The sequence below is a fragment of the Amblyomma mixtum genome, chromosome 1 (genome assembly GCF_055824585.1).
Source record: "Amblyomma mixtum isolate Tamu chromosome 1, ASM5582458v1, whole genome shotgun sequence".
Classification (NCBI taxonomy): Eukaryota; Metazoa; Arthropoda; class Arachnida; order Ixodida; family Ixodidae; genus Amblyomma; species Amblyomma mixtum.
Genome location: NC_143012.1, coordinates 241,267,442 through 241,285,009, shown reverse-complemented (window position 1 = coordinate 241,285,009; position 17,568 = coordinate 241,267,442). Strand labels below are relative to the sequence as shown.

General features: G+C 48.1%; 1 protein-coding gene across 2 annotated transcripts in view; it reads left to right on the top strand.

Annotated features, from left to right (window-relative positions):
• The window catches only part of LOC149371337 (cell adhesion molecule Dscam1-like), a 188,608-nt gene that overhangs the window by 112,173 nt on the left and 58,867 nt on the right, over positions 1-17,568 (top strand). For both annotated transcript variants that reach the window (XM_089565380.1, XM_089565368.1), the window contains exon 4: positions 6,253-6,408. In XM_089565380.1, the coding sequence (XP_089421506.1) occupies positions 6,253-6,408 (156 nt within the window). The remainder of the gene's footprint in view (positions 1-6,252; positions 6,409-17,568) is intronic.

Sequence of the window (17,568 nt, the reverse complement as noted above, 5' to 3'; positions counted from 1 at the left end):
CCTGGTTCGCTGTTTGCATGCGGCGACAGCCTTTATCCTACTGCCATTAGTTTCGCACACTGTTTTTTAATACACAGCGTATCTTTTTACAATTACGGTGGTCTCTGTTCTTTTTTATTATTTGGAGGGATTTGTGTCAACAGTTCCTTATAAATGCCAGAAAACACTCAATGATGATAGTATCAGGGTTTTGGCTTATGGCAGTGAAAACTAGGTACAGAAATTTTTAATACTTGTACAGCTCAAGGCCTCCTGCGTATTGCCTATAATTGAAGGCCGGACACACTCAGTCGAAGACGAGAAGAGGCTGTCGGAAAGTGCAAGTGGAAAGATCAGTTACAAACCTCTTCAATGAATGCACTGGCATGGCATGGTACGGTAGGCTATGCTAGGCTATGGTATGGTACGGTACGGTATTTGATGTTATGGTATGGTATGGTATGGTATGGTATGGTATGGTATGGTATGGTATGGTATGGTATGGTATGGTATGGTATGGTACGGTATGGTATGGTATGGTATGGTATGGTATGTTATGGTATGGTATGGTATGGTATGGTTTTTTTTTTGTCTTGCATTTCTTGGAAGAAGTGGTACATACGCAATCATTGCAAGCTGTTCACTCCAAGCAACAAACAAAATGTGATAAAAACTAAACTGGGCGAAATTTTCTCTTTAAGATATCAACGTGCAAAGGCGGCGATTATTTAGGGGCGTTGATATCGACAGTTTCGCAGGCTACCTGGCTTTTGCGCCTCGGCCATACATCTTTTAAACAAGTGATTGGCAGAAGTTAATGACCAACTTACAATCACTTCGGTCATCCCAGTAAAATGTTCCATCATACCCAATGACACTAGCTCAACTATTGGGCAAGCTAGCAGTCGTTAGGAGTATCATCATGACGCAAAAAAAAAAGGCGATATCAAAATCTAGCAGCCGCCAAATGAATTCTCCCAAGCAAATTTTCGCAGAAGTACCACCCAAGATTAACGCTCCATTTACTGGTTATTGTTCATGTTGCAGCATACTTATATTTTGTTATTATATTGTAATGGTATCACTATGTTGCTGTAGGTGTCCTGATGCGCATACCTCAGCTTAGATTCGTGGACTAAAGTCCAATTTTCTTTACCCAGACCGCTACTGACTGCGCAAAAAGCGCTCGAAATCAACGGTCTCTAGAGCAGTAAAACACTAGAAACTTATAAGCAATAAATAGGAAGGAAAGCCATTCACTGCGTTGTTTAGGTCAGATGTTTAGGGGAATCCCCCAAGGTGGAGTAGATTTGTAATAAGGGAGTAATTACTCACTGACGTCCACCTGAGCGCAGCCAACTCCCTTATTACAAATCTTCTCCACCTTGGGGGATTCCCCTAAACATTTGACCAACACAGTCCCCACTTCGAGTTATTGATCAATTCGCTCTCGACCTACCATGAGCTTGCCATTCCGGTTAGCTCAATTGGTAGAGCGACTGCTCCGGTGAAGCGGTGGTCCCGGGTTTAAACCCCGGACCAGGACGAAGTTTTCTTTAACAACGAAGTTCGTTAGAAAGCTGTACAGCTTTCCTCTGTTTGGCTGCGCTCGGGTGGATGTCAATGAGTAATTACCTCCTTATTACTGCGTTGTTTATTATAGCCACTACCATTCGCCAGCCAAAGCAACGAAAAGCCACAAATTTATTGATTCACCTTCAAAACGCCCAAACATACATTAAACGCTGACGTTAGGCGCACTCCACCACTCCTCATAGCCCCTTATCACACTGCAACACAACAGTACGGGCTTGGAGGATTCACGTTTGAACAAGCGATATACATTGTGGTCATGCGGACAGCTAATGAAAAGACTACTTACAATGAATTGTAGCTAGAAATACGGAACGGCTGCAGATTCACTGAAAAGCACCGCCTACCGTACACCCAGTTCCCCGAAGGGTACAGAATCGACCGGCTTGAACACGGAAACAAAACACGATCGCGACGCTCGCCGTTCGTTGCATAGACTTTCTGTAGGAAGCTTTGCGTTTGTATTTGCTTCAGCTACGTGATTCTCCTTATTCTGCAATCACACTTCGAAATGTGCGCTCCGCAAGCCATACTTTCGCGCAGATTGCTTGTCGTTGCGGCGAGCACCGCTGGGAAGGGACCGCGACTCGAGTTGACGACTTGGACGGCAAGACGACGCGCATTTCGTAGCGGCACTGAGACTCTACCGGCTCCTGAACGCAAACAACCGGTAGATATGTTTTCGATACGCACTGTGCGATCAGCCGTTGTCTCTGAATTTGGCTCCCAGCTCTGCAATTGATCTAACTTTAAGTATAACTCGCAGCTCCCTCCAAACCTCTTTGGACGCATGCCTGTAGAACATATCGAAGTTTTTTTCTGGATCTTCTATGATTCAAATGCATGTAGGGGTGGGTACAAATGTAGCGATCGCTCTTCCGTTCTCCGTATAGTTTCAAGAAAGAAAGCCGTCGACGCGAAGAGAACCGTCGTCACGTAATGTTTCACATTGTCATGCGAGGTCCAGATACAACCTCCTCCCACCTTACCTTGGAAAGAAAAAAAAACATTTCGAAACAATTTTGTTGACGCTTACTGCCCTAATAATGTTATCTAGATCTTGTTCACTCAATTTCTAGAATTTCATTCTTCACTAAAGGTGTACAAACTTATCACACTCAATCACAGAAGGAGAGGGGTAGAAAAACAATTTCAACTCTGTTGTTAGAGCAGCGTTACGAGAGAAACACCTTTTTGTGGAAATTTTCCTTGAAAAAGTGACGTGCGACTTTCGTGGTCCCATGCAGTAGCAGAAAAAAAAATCACTAACGTGGCATATAGTTAAACTTACATAAAAATGGTTGCTGAGGGTGAATTTCTACGCTCACTGAATAGCCATTACTCATCTGTGAAACTCATGGAGATTTGTGGAGTGACATTATAAACCTGACCTAACCCGTCGTTTTCCTGTTGACTAGCCCAGAGTTGACCCTATCCCTCAGTGATTATACGTGACGTTCCCCATGTCTCACAGCGCTAGCTGCCTCACCATTCTTTCCCCGGTTTGGCGTAGCAGTCAGAGGTGTCCCGTGCAAAGCCACGTCACAAGGTTTCTAACGACCACGTGACAATTTTGAGCTCGTAGCTCATGCCTCGCACCTCGTGCTACTTTCTTTTCATCGGGCAAAGCGCGCGGTCCCCAACAAGACATTGCCAAATATACTCGAAACTACCACAGCAGTGGCCTAGTGGGCGAAGCATCTGCCCCACCTGTGGGAGGTACGGTGTTCGATCCCCAGTGCCGCCAGGTATTCACCAGCTTCTAATGGGTACAACCTTGCATCCGGCCGGATGCTCGGCTTTAAAGGGCAGCTGCAGCACTTTCTTGAGAATTTCGCGATATTTAAGGATTCAAATCTATATACGCTGTAGGTAAAGCGTGCTAAGTGTTTTTGCACTAGCTTTTATGTTAGTGACGTCATCGACGATTGAAATTCGCGCTTCTCCTCAATGCAATGAAGGAGTGCAGGAAAACTCAGTGTGACGTCACGGAAGGTATAATTTCAAGTTACCGCTGGCGTCAGCCACACCCTGCTCTGACTCGTTAGACGCTGCGAGACAACTCTCGGCAGGGTTCGCCTTCGGTGGCGTTGTTTTTTTTCCTTCAAAGCAGGCGTTTGTGCGTTGTAAATGTACCGATACCTTCAATGACGTCATCATGCGTCCCCCACTTGGCGTTGTGCGCTGCGGAGAAGCATGAAGGGCGTCCGGATTTTAATCGGCGATTACTTCACTATTTCAAGTGCTAGCCCAAAAAGACATCGCATGCTTTACCTGCAAGTTTCCCACGTTCGACCCTCTTAAGATCGTTGATTTCTAAAACCTATGCAGTTTCCCTTTAATGGGGTTAGATACTTCGGAAACTGGTATTTTACTTCACCTCGTGCTGAAAAAAACAAGTTGCAACCCGGCGCTCTTTGTTCAAGCTGCCCTTGAGCAATCAAATTGCATCACAATCAAACATCCTGTCAACATCTATTCAGGAAACGACCCGAAATTTTTCGTCCTCCCTCACCGGTTTAGATCATATTTCGGCATTACTCCTTACTGATGACTCAAACGTCGACATCAAAAGCAATTCGTCCTCGGTGTTGCGTCACATTTTATTCTCAAGACCAATTCAACTCAGTCGCCATTACAAAACACGTGCATCGATCTGTAACCGAGTCTAAAAGGGACCACGCCCATATGAACGATTTTCGCTGACCATGAACAAGACAATCAGGACGCAAGAAACGGAAATAGCACAGAGCTAATGAACAGTTTGGCCAAATTCGTCATTACGGCTTCCCTCATAGCCGGAGTCGCTTTGGGACGTTAAACCCCCATAAACCATAAACCAATCATTCTCCCATAAACCATAAATAATCATTCTCCTCATAAAATAGTTAACCATGAAGCAGGATCGAAACGATCATCGAACTCGTTATGCACTGCGCCGTCATTCTGCCAATTAGTTCGCAAGACAGCTAGCCCTGATCATTCGCCGTAGCATTGAGGTAAACCCCTGCCACGTTTTTCCGCACACGGTGGTATGGCTGAGCGGCTGTTCAGGTTGGCTGCTGAGCTCTACTTTAGGAATTTGTTTTCAGCAGCGATGTACTAATTTTGAAAGGCACGAAAGTTTACAGACGCCCCAGCCATGCTGATATTTCAGTTCGTTTTAAAGAATCCCTAGTTGTTGGTGGTTCTTTACCGCAGCCTTTCACTGCTGGTTCCTACTTGTTCCGGCGAGAGCTATATATCTTATTATCTAAGAGAAATCTCCCGTCGCAAAGCTTCAGGTACGCCGGTTCACGACGCACAGCTATATGACATCCCCATCGGCTGGCCTGACGTTAAGTCACATTACATCATATGCCAGGTGATCAACGACGTCACTGCACTGAAAAAAGAAAGCTCTGAGGAGCGGAAGCACCACGGGTGGTCGCAGTTGCCGCCTGTTGCGGAGGATTATCAGCTAACTCTCCAGACTTCCCCAGGTTTCTCGGCCGCTAATGCCGATCCGCCCGCTGTCAAGTGCTTAGTGATGAAGTTCGCGCTCTAAAGAATGTGCAACAACGAGAACGTTGAAAACACCAGCGGGAGGAGCGGGAATCCGCAGCAGCCGCTACCAACCAGTCAACCACTCCTAAACAACGCCGTGCTACTTGGGATAAAGCAGTGAATAATTTTTAATGAGAGATGCTAGGCAATTTGGCTTCTTTTGCTAAAGCATTAGAGCCAAACCATGGTCCACCATAAAGATCCACAATAAGCTTGAGCTCTCGCTGCAAATTAAAAATAAGCTAAACCAGAGGCTGACGTAGCTAATCTTAACGCGATAGCGTTAAATAGCTCGTGTCACAGAAAATCCGGCCTCGTCGTCGACGTCGTCGGCGTCATCGTGCGCATGTGGTGTCCCTTTCTTGTTCGTGTCTTTGATGCGCCGCCGTTCTTTTCATCATGCACCAACTCGCCCCTCAGGCCATTAGTCGTCGACATCGTTGACCGTGAGCGAAAAATCCCCGAAAAAATCTCCTGAGAAGCAACAGAACAGGCACGTGGGCAACCTAGGTCAGATGACCTTGCTGCGGCATCACAGCCTGTCCACTGGTTTTGTGAGCAAACTGCTCACCATGGTAGGTGGGAGTCAAATTAATGATTAGTCGCTCGGGAAGAGCAACCTGGCCCTACAAGTCCCACCGGTGGCACCAACTACCATCACCAGGGCAGTGGCGCACCGCTTAACCGCTGCACCACTGCGCCAGGCGGGGCTGAGGACCCCCAGTGATTTTTGAATGTAAAGTGGAGAATGACCGTCTGCATATATAGAAATCAACCCACTTCACTATCTAGTTCATTCAATTCATTTTTGATTGATTGATTGATTGATTGATTGATTGATTGATTGATTGATTGATTGATTGATTGATTGATTGATTGATTGATTGATTGATTGATTGATTGATTGATTGATTGATTGATTGATTGATTGATTGATTGATTGATTGATTGATTGATTGATTGATTGATTGATTGATTGATTGATTGGGACGTAATATAAGTTGAGGAGATGCTAAGTTAGTTTGTATGTCTAAATACTGCTACATAAATTGTCATGGCTTCTAAAATCTTGGTACAGTGCCCGGAACTGAGCCTCTATGCACTTCCTATTCCCTTCCTCCCTTCGTCATGCAGGCGTGGACAGCAGGTACTTGATGCTGCCGTCGGGAGAGCTGATTGTTCGCGACGTGGAGAGCGCCGATAGCCACCGCTCCTACCGATGCCAGCTGCACAACGTGCTAACCGGACAGAACCACCTTAGCGCTACAGGGGGCAGGATCATCGTGACCGGTGAGTCGGTCCGGCTCTAGCCAGTGATCGTTGGCGAAGAGCATGTGCCTGTTCGGCAACGATGTCGTTGCCAAAGAGCCCCCCTTGGGTCAGTTTTAACGACGTTCAAGTGAGGAGCCATCTTTAAATCAGTTGAAATGACCGTCATGTCAGAAGGCGTCTTTTGATCGCTTTAAACGATGTTTATGGGGGGAGCCACCCTAGGATCAGTTTAAACTATGTCGTTTGCGCCTCTTCATATACCATAAGTGCGAATTTTTATGCGATAGCCTTTCCACCAGGCTGTGGCAGTGCGAAAAAGACAGAATTCTGAACTGGTATTTGGATTTCTACAAGCAGACATACCCATTGAAGGACGAGAGGAATGCCTAGAAGTGATGAAAACTGGCACGAAGGGAAGACGACGCACGGGTAGAAACGCAAGGGCAGGCGCTATTCTGCAGTCCGTCGTTTTCCCTGCGCGCTATATTTTTCATTGCGACCGTTTACAGACCCTGCCCATCTTTCTATTTTGCATTAGCTAACCATGGGTTGCCCATCCTAATCGTAAAACGAGAGACGAAGATGGCGTAAATATAGGAGAAAGAGCACAACTGACGCATGAAATCTAATGCCGTTCTATTTGAAAATAATGACATTGTATAATTTATTAGTGAGCAAATTTATTGCCTCTTCTTCTGGACAAGTGTGGTGAGAAACGTTTATGAAAACTTAATAAATCACATCTGGACTATATTGTTCGAGACTCTTTCCGACACGCACTAACATCTAGCCGGCAGCTTCTGTCACTGAAAAATTTCGGAGAACATTTTCCTATAACAACACGGATGCCACAGAACTGGTCAGTAAAGATCGATACTTTCTATATACACGTCAGTTTCAATATACATGGCAGTATATTGCCGTACACGTGAAGGAACAGGCTTTATGTCGTGCTGAAACAAAAAAAAAACACATTGAATATACAGTACCGCTACACCTCTCCCCCTCATTACTGCGCTCGAAAATGCTGCTGCAATCCCAGAACGACAACTTAATGTTTCTGTTCATGCAGGTACGCTTCAACAAACGCTCTTGTTCACGGATAGCGAGCACGTACTTGTGCCGAAGTTAACCTGGCAGCATACTAAGATTGGTTGAAGATTCGGGGTATTTTTAACCGACTATCGCAGTTTAGGGTGTGCGATGAATGTTTGAATGTTACACCGATACCCCCGAGAAAAGTTCGCACAGGAACTAAGAAAAGACTCGTCTGCAAGCGCACTCACGTGCGACCGATACAATAACAGATCAATAAGACTTTTTTTGCTCTAGACGAGCAGCGGTTGAACGCGCGCACGCTCGATATCGATAGCACGTGGTGTTGTAGGTTGTGAGGGTACGAAGTTTTAAAAATAAACTACAAGTTCTCCGGCTCTCTTTCTGGATTCTTGACGTCATCTCTGTCTGTTTTCGTTTCAAGCAAAACGTTCTTCTAAGACGAGGTAAGCGATCCCCTGAATAGCTAACATGAACGCGTGGGCCTTTGAACTTTACGCGGCAACGCCCCTTTCTGGTTCAAAGTAGTTGCACATAACAGTCGTTTGTCAAAAGCTTAAAAATAAACCCGAGGTCGTACTGAGTTAAAACCAATTCCGCGGCTTATCCTGGCTATCTTTATTTTTCTTCGGTACCGAAAGAAGCATTTAGTCCCGAAGAAGTTTTATTTAAAAATAGGACTTCTTTAGTGTGGTAGCACAACTTAGGCGCATTTTCCGATTTCGGGCATGCGTACAGTACGTGTTTAAAGGCTCATTTGTGACAGGGCCTCACCTGCCCACCGGGTTGTGGGCAGCCTGCCAGGTGTGTGCACCTGGGTGAAGACCAAGGTGAAGGGTACACCTCGTTGAAGGCCTTCAAGGTAAACGCCTTCAGGGTAAAGGCCTTTAGGTAAAAGATCTTTGTGCTAAAAACCTTTAGGCCAAATTCCTTCAGGTCGCGGCCTTTAGGGTAAAGAACTTATGGTAAAGGCATTTAGGGTGAAGGCCTTCATGGTAAAGGCCTTTATGTAAATGCCTTTAGGTAAAATTCCTTTAGCACGCAATGACCTTAAGTGCCCACCGTAACAAGTCATACTGCACGATAGAAATAGGATATTTTTCCCGCTATTCCATTTCATCTGTTAACAGTCATGACACAGAAGGACTCCGCGATCACCATTTGGAAATGAATGACGATATAACCTAGCCTCTGAGATCCACGTTGGGGACACTAAACGGAAATTGCAAACTAAACAAGACGAGTTAATTATTTCACGATGTCACTGCCGCCGTTTTTTTCTGCGCCGAAACACGGCTGTAGTGCTAAGAAAATCGCAAACTGAAGTGCCGAAACCCTTGCACATTCAAACGCCCTGTGAAAAATCCGCCCAGTTACGTAATTTCTTTGGCGCATTTCCAACGGAGCTGTCCGACCAATCAGAGGCGCCACTATCAACGACCGGAAACGCGGCGGAAACGAACAGCTAGCCATCACGGCTGCAAGGTGCAAGTGCAAGCCACCTTCCCGCCACTATAACGCACAAACTGGACACAGCCTGCAAAGAAATTCAGATGCTATACCACTGCATCACGTGCGTCGGCACCTGATTGCGGCGCACGCGTAGGGCAGAAATAGGCTTCGCGGGTGCAAAAGAAACTACATGAAGTCATCGAGGGCCGCCGCAGAGCTCAGCACAAACTCCTGATTGCGCTGACACACGTATACATAGGCAACGACAGAGCGAGTATGTGGCCTTCGATGCGTTGTGTGATGGAATGAAGTGTAGACATAAGCTTTGAGAAATTCTCAAAAGCATGCGAGCCGCTAACGCGCTCTAACGTATTTCGTTCAACACAACATCTGAGTGAAAAACGGCACGCGCATTGCACGTCAAACAGCACGTTGTGCTGTCGATTATCTCGTGTTTGTCGACTAACTACGCAGTAAGTATGATGGCAGACGATCCTTGTGGTCGTCTCGCGTTAATTGCTTTCTGTGGGCTGTAAGCGGAGAGAATTGGGTCCACCCAAATGTAGTCTGCATGCCTCCTCTTTCGGCAGGAAATGCACGCATAACATTGACGAACACACACCGTCTGGTTGAACGTTTTTTCACGAAGAAGCGCACGTAGCACTGATACCAGTTTTCCTGCATATCGTTTCTTTACGCTACAGCTTCGCCGCAGAGAAGGAGCACTCGAATGTGGGGCTGTAAAATCGGGCCTTCGGTGTCGGCGCCTCATGTACTGCACGCATTATGACCCATGATGAGAAACTATTTTTTTAATGACCCAAATGAAATTGGTGGTGCATGCATGCGGTACTTCTCAGACACTGTTGAGCGCATTTAAAAGCATATCCGATTTTTTACTACGCTGAAACATAGAATACCACACCATAACATGCGCTTAACACGTTGACAATTTGCATGCATGCTCGTGTCTGCATGAGCGCGTACTCAAAAAAAAATTGCTGGCAGTTAAGCTTTGCTAAGTGCGAAATATTGTGCGAAAGCAGGTTTTTGAAGACGGACTCCAACGCCACGTACCTGGAAGCGCGACTGAAAGAGCGTGCACAGGTGGAAGTTAATGAAGACGACGATATGCAGTGCACTGCACGAGCGTGTGTTGCAGGTTAACACGAGGCGTGGTCGGCTGCGGCGATAGAATGGTGCTCTCGTGCAGTGGCCAGCGAAGCTGACCTGTTCGCGCCGCCACTGGTTTGAAACCCAGTCGCGACAATATTTATTCTATTTCTCCAGGTTAGCCAAGGTCACCACCCGCATCCAAAGTGTAGTTTATTTTCCGCCATTTCCTGCATCACGTCACTAACTTCAGAGCCGTCACCACACACCAAAACTTCCCAGGTTAGGAGGGCAATAGTGCTTTTGCACTAAAACAGGCACTTTGTAATTTGAGAACGATGACTGCGTGCACAAATTAGCCGATTCGACAGCTGAAGTGAAAACGACACCGCTTGGCCGGTAGCCTAACAAGCACAACATAGTGTGAATTAAAAGTAACCTATTGGCTGTTATAACCCGGTACTCTATAGACAGACACCGTATTTAGTTCCTCTTTGCTGCCCATTCAATAGGCTCCTTCGCACGGCTTAAAGGGCCACTGACCAGGGTCCGGACATTTTTGAAAAACAAGCCCACTGCATAGATGAGGCATCGGAGATAACCTCTGCAAAATACTAGAGCCATGCGCGCCCCGAAAAGCTGCGAAAATTCAAATCAAAGCCCGTTCGTTCTTTCCTTCCTTCAAAAACGGGCCCGGCCCACTACTCTGCACCCCGCTGACGTCAAGGGGGGATACTTTCGCTAAAGGCACTCCATTGGTGCATCGTTCTGACTGACGGGAGAAGGTTGGGCGTAGCCTTGGCGTCGCGTCGTCTGCACAAGGCTTTCCGCAGCGCCTTCTGTTCTGGCTCATGCCTACAAACCCGCATGAAGGAACAAAAAAAAAAAACTGCGGAGGGAGCGTGCGGCGACAGCCTTGAACCCTAGCCATAAAAAGTAAAAAAAAATAGTAAAACTGAGGGAGTTGGTTCGCCCCCCCCTCCCCCCCCCCCGCCGTGATCACGTCACGAGACGCTCTGCGTGCGCGCTCCCTTCTCAGTTTCTTTTCTTCTATGCGAGCCCCCCAAAACAAGGTTTTAATTAGTAGTGCAGCAGAGCCTTTCCCTCGCTCGCCCACTTCACCGCTCCGCACACACACACCTCTTATCTTTCGTGCATCTTGCGTACGCCTTGACTCCAATGAATGACATATGCTTTAGAGCGGAGAAAAGACACAAACACACAGAACACAAACACGCATGGAGAAAAGCAAACGGGCGGTTGCCGGGTCCGCGCTTCGCCGTGTGTTTCGAACACAACCGACTTCCGCCCCTCCGCTCGTGAAACGGTGGGGAGGCCTAAAAGAAAATGAAAAGGTGGCTCGTTAACTGGGAATGACAAACAGATGTATGAAAGGATGCGCTCGCTAACAAGTCTAGGTGGTCGAGCCGATCGCGCCTCTCGATCGCTCAGTGTGCGGAGAAAATGCAAAAACCAAGAAAAGAATTCTATTGAAGGCGGGGCCATGACGTCACCCTGTGACGCACTCCACAGACACCACGCCTCCGGCTTACACCGGAAAAGGAAGGGGTGATTTTGCCTTGCCGAGCCTACTCGACGAGGAGCGGGAGAGAAGAATTTCGAGGAGGGAATGGAAGGAGAGGAGGCTCGCTCAAAGAGAGGTAGAGAGTGTCTGCTGAGCTGGGGTGGTCAGTTGCCCTTTAAGAACTGACCCCGGTGTTGCATATTGTTGGCGCTGCCACCCGTTTTTGGCGAAGATGGGTCGGTTCGGGGTCGTTGCTAGCTCGCTGCTGCTGCTGCTCGCTTGACGGAACCGTGGTCAAGCTTCGACACCCGTTCCCACCACCACCAGGACAGGAGTGCCGCCAAGTCAAAGAGTTAAGCGATGGGAGAAAGATTACAAGAGGGTTTATTTACATCTTTTTACAAGCATAAGAGACTGAAGTGAGGCTCCAAATGAGGCGAAGTGAGGCTCAAAATGAGGCTGATCTGCCGCATTCGTTGTCGACATTTATACTGTTCGCCTTCCCTAAATTCCCTAGGTTGAGGACGCCCACGCCGGGGTGGGAGGGGCCCAGATCACAAACAACACAAACTTGTGCGCACAAACACACCACTGCACTTAGGGCCACGCCCCCGTCACATGTGGAGTCTGAGGGAAAGAAGGTTGTCGTCGAGGTAGCGTCGACGGCGGTAGGTGATGGCCTCCGGCCAGCCGAAGGTTTCTGCGGGTCACCGACATCTGTTGATCATCAAATGCCACCCGCCGCTCGAGGCCGGTCCGCGAGGTCACGAAAAGGCCGAAAGTGGTTCCTCGTGCTTGGAGATGTTCGCGAGGGTCGGAGATGATGCCCGCCAGCTTGTCGCGGTGCTTGGCACGCCAAAGAGACACAGGAAACGAGGCCCTTTGTTCCCCGGCACAGTCACGGCAAATGGGGAAGATAACGTTCGTCTCCCCGAGGCGGCGGCGGCGGCGTTCTACACGTGCAGACCTTTCGGAAAGGGGGTCTGGTTTTGGTCCTGCACTTCCACCTGGCAAACTCCGAATTGAGGTCAGCTGTCACCTGGGTCCTCTCCGTGCGTGCGGTCCATGGCGGCAGGCCCGAAAGTAATCACGCTGAAGTTGCTCGCAGCCATATACAGTAGAAACAGGTGTGCTGGCTGGCTCCAAACGAGACCCGCTGACGTCGATCTTAATAATATCTTTGACAAAGGCTGTACAATTGGTTGTACTTCACTCTGCACGACACCCCACTGTTGTTATCACTTTCTGGGCTGGTAATCCCAGAGGATTATAATGGACTTCATGAGTAGGCTCACAGATAAAGATTTTTTTCCCCGACTGTGCGCGGCCAATCTCCGGCAAAGAAATAGTAGCGGACAACTTGATTTACTGGGATTTCGCCCTCATAACTTGTAAAAGAAAAAAATGTTTATCTACACGCCTGCTCATGGAGTACCTGCACATACAAGCGAAAGGCGAGGGATAAACAGTACGCGGGTAAATCTACCTCTGTACGACACGTTTGCTCTGCATAAGCAACGGCCCCTCTCTCCGTCTCATTGTGAACACGACACCCGTATCTTTAGTGATATGGGCGAGTGCCTGGTAGCACATGAATAACAGCTTAGGCAGTGCTCCCGCCCAAGCGGAATTCAAACTCTCATCACAGCCAGGGCGATTCCGCCTTCCAGTAAGCAGCAGTAGCGTTCCTTTATTATACTAACCTATCACTTCATGTTATTAAATAAACCCTAATATTTGAGAGCCGGTAAATTTTGGCGAGACCAGAGAAGGCAAGAATGCGTATTGTTTTTGGTTCTTTTGCATATATATCTCCTTGTATGAACAGCGTCTAACCGAAGAGCAGGAGGAACCAAATTTCAGTTTCATCGCGCGTACCGCCGCAAACGGAACATTGCAAACGATCGAATATGCATTCATTTCGGTCATCTAGTTCTTTATGGTCTTCCGAATTCTAAATTTGTGACGAGGTTTTTCCGTTATAAGCACTGCACTAAAAACTTTCTCCGTCGTCATGACCAAACAAGCAGCGACAGCGTTGATGAGAAACTGTGCTCCCATGAAACTCACCTCGTCGATCGCATTCACCGTTTTCAGTGCGAAAGCACAACTTCACGAGTCCTAACCAGTTCACTGAATTTGTGTGAAGCTTGAACTTGAGGGTGACCTTGCCCCATACAGAAATAAATTAAATATAAATAAATAATGACACGAGTGGGTGTCAAACCCGCAGTAACGCGAACAGATAAGCTTCGCTGGGCACGGCACGAGTGCACTATGCTAATGCCGCAGCCGATTACGCCTCGTGTTAAACTGCGACACACTCTCGAACTGTGTATTGCTCATCGTCAGGTTTATTAATTTGCATCTGCGGCGCGAACAGATCAGAGCTCAACCTGAGTCTAATATCGCCACCAGACGTGCCGACCACCCAGAAAAGCAGAACCATGAGCCAACCGGACTAAACACAAGCTTTCCCTCATCTGCTCAGTTTAACTACGTTAAAACTCTTACCATTTTTGAGTTTCAACGCGTTTTGATTCTGTTTTTCTAGTTTATGGTTTATGAGAGTTTAACGTCCCAAAGCGACTCAGGCTATGAGGGGCGCCGTAGTGGAGGGCTCCGGAAATTTCGACCACCTGGGGTTCCTTAACGTGCACTGGCACCGCACAGTGCACAAGCCTCAAGACTTCCGCCTCCATCGAAATTCGACCGCCACGGCCGGGATCGAATGCGTGTCTTTCTGGTCAGCAGCCGAGCGCCGTAACCACTGAGCCACCGCGTTTTCGATCACACGCCCAACAATTCTGGGCAAAAGGACTTTTGAACAGGAAAGAGTTTATGAGCGCATTTTTATTATGTATTGTAAGGTTTCACTATAACAATAAACATATCTACAGGTCTCCCTTCGGCAGGTTCGCATTTTTTCCTATTAACGTTTTTGCTATCGTCAAAAGCGTCCCCCTTTGATTTTCTATGGCAGGTTAAACTCCCCGATGAGAACGATGGAAACTCTACGCAGGAAATATCTTGCTACCCATGGGAAGAATAGACCGTTACCTTCAATATTTCTATACAAGTGCACTACAGTTTCCTAATATTCAAAATTTTTGCCCAAGAGAGTTGGACATATGCAACCCAGTGTCACCAGCACCTCGCAGGAAACGAGTGACGAAAACTACGTGAGTTGTCAACATCGAACTCACCGGTGCTTAAAGTTCACTTCAAAGCATGGTCGCCTGCTACCGGTTAGTTGTTGCAGGAGCTATAATGGCATAGCACACACGCAGGCGAACAGGGTGCGAACTTCACTGTAAAAATTTTAGGCCTGGCAGGAATACAGCGTGCGAATGGCAATACCAGAGATGGCACGCTGCACCGTCAGCATTACGAAAAGTTTACGGGCCAGTTGGTACACGATTTCAGCGAAAACAGCACGCGAAAGAGACAGGATCAAGAAAAGGAGACATGCACACATACAGCGCTCACTGATTACACCGCCAGCACTCACAGGTTGCAAATTAGCAGCCCAAGATGGCTGACGCCGTCTTGGCAGCGCGCGGCTATGTCGGCAAAAAGAAACATGGCGATTTCTACCTATTGAAACGAGAATCATATAAAGAGAACTACGTCGCTTCCATGGTCTTATTCCTTCCTCTTCACCGCACCTCATTCTTCACGAGTGTACTTGCATCCGAAAAGCATAAACCAATTTTCCGTGAACATCACAACCACCTCAGTTCAAATGCGTACTGAACAGCTCAGTCCGCATTCGCTGGTTTGTGGCGACTGTATATATGGTTTATCAGGGTTTAACATCCCAAAGCGATTCAGGCTATGAGCGACGCCGTAGTGAAGGGCTCCGGAAATTTTGACCACCTGTAAATGTTTAACGTGCACTGACATCGCACAGTCATGGGCGTCCGGAGGGGGGGGGGGGGCAAGGGGGGGCGGCTGCACCCCCCTGGAAAATCACTCACTCGAACCGTGAGTGATGGCCGCACGCCAGGGGCGGTGGTGCGCTCAGCCAAAAGGGTAAAAGCAGCCCCGCTTCCACGCTTTGGGGCACATCTGCGAAATGCCGCGTCCGGGCGCGCGCCGTCCCGCCGTTTTCAAACCACGCCATCGTTAGCTCTGTTGAAGGGCGACCTGTTGTAGACATGCAGCGGCACCGGCGAGCATGTGTTTCGAGCCGTCTTGAGATGGGTGTCTGTTTCTTTCATCTCTAGAGATAGCGACACGGAGGCAAACAGTGCACAGGGCATGTTGTTTTCGCCTTCGTTACGCCGGCCACCGATGACCTCTTCAGGAGGGAAGGACAAATCAGCCGTGTCCACCCCGCTTTGTCGGGCTGCTCAGGGGCAAGCGGGCGATGAGTTGGCACCGCCGCTCGCTGTCTCCTCCGATCCACGGGAGAGCGCAGTTCGGTAGAAGCGCCGCTTTCAGAATCTTCGGCAAAGGGGATTAGCTGCTTTTGTTCACGGCGACGCAGTCTCTAGAGGCGCCCCCACACCAGCGTTCCTTGCGTCTTCTCCGAAAACCAGCGCCTTTGGTCAACGCAGCCCGATGGCGCCTCCCTGGCTCGCCTGTCACCTCTGGCTGGGTCTCAAATCACAACAGCGCCCATGTACTTTGCGATGTCAGTGCATGGTAAAGAGACCCAGGTGGTCGACATTATCGGGAACTCTGTACTACTCCGTCCCTCATAGCCTGAGTCGTTTTGGGGCTCTGAACCCCATAAAAACACGCAAAACAATTTTTCCGACCGGAGTGGCGAGTGTCCCTTCCCCTCGGAAGTCGCGCGGAAGTAAGCCCTTGCACGTGTGCGCGCCGCTGTGTTTGTACTTCGGTGTTTTTAGTGGCCGGTTGTCAACGAAGCTGAAAACAACCGAGACAGCGGACGAGAAAACGACGAGCGGCGAGCAGTGTGTGTGTGCGGTTGCTCGACTGTGCGGATGCGCGAGCAAGATGGAGCGAGGTGTATGAAGCTGCGAGCGTGCACTTTTCTTGTAAATAAGTTTTCGTTGTATATATAGTCATCTTTTGTTTTCAACGTACGCGTTCAACCGTTTTTCCAATCAATGTGTACGATGAGTGTGCACCGAGAGCGTGTAATGAAGCACAGAAATGAATTTATCACCCGCGTAATCACGCAATTCGCCCAGAAAAATCCGAGGCGCCTACAGTTGCTGTTCAAGGAAGACTGACTGAGTGACTGTAGTTGCGTGTTTGTGACCATATTGTGCTGTGTGCTGGTCATCAATCCGGGTGAGTCGAGAACCCGTATGCAGCAAGACTGAGCACTCTTCTCCACGAAGTGACAGTATCTTTTTGCATTTTTTATTAATTTTGATTGTTTCTTCGTTGATAAACTCCAATGTATCTCTCCTAGCCACGCTTTAATTTTGTAATTTTTCTTTCATGTGTGTATTTAACTTATTTTTTATTTATATATAAATAAATAAATTTACTCCGCAAATAGTGCCTTTTTGCTACGAACATACCCCCCCCCCCCCCTCTCCGGCGCCAACAACCAATGGGGCCCCCCCCTGCAAAAAATTCTGCGGACGCCCTTGCGCACAGTACACGGGCCTCTAGAATTTAGCCTCCATCGAAATTCGGCTGCCGCGGCCGGGACCGAACCCGCGTCTTTCCGGTCAGCAGCCGAGCACCATAACCACTGAGCCACGGCGTCAGCCACATATACAGGGTGTTTGTGAAATCCTGCGAAATATTTTTAAAAACCTCGTGATTGCGCTCTCGCGCTAGCGTATTGCAGCGCCGCCAAGCGCGTCCTCAGTGAACGAAACGTGCGCGCTCCCAGCGTCGATGTGAGCGGCCGACGCCTCTCTCAGGATAGACTTGAAAGTGCTTCAGCACTTTCTTCTTGAACATAGAAAGCGCCGTGATCTACGATAAGTGATAAGCAGGCCATCGATGGCCAATTCAGACAGAGCTTTTTTTGAGCCATCGCATAAACGAAACAAAAAAAGGCAAGGAAAGCAGTGAAGTCGGGTATTTCAATGTAGCCT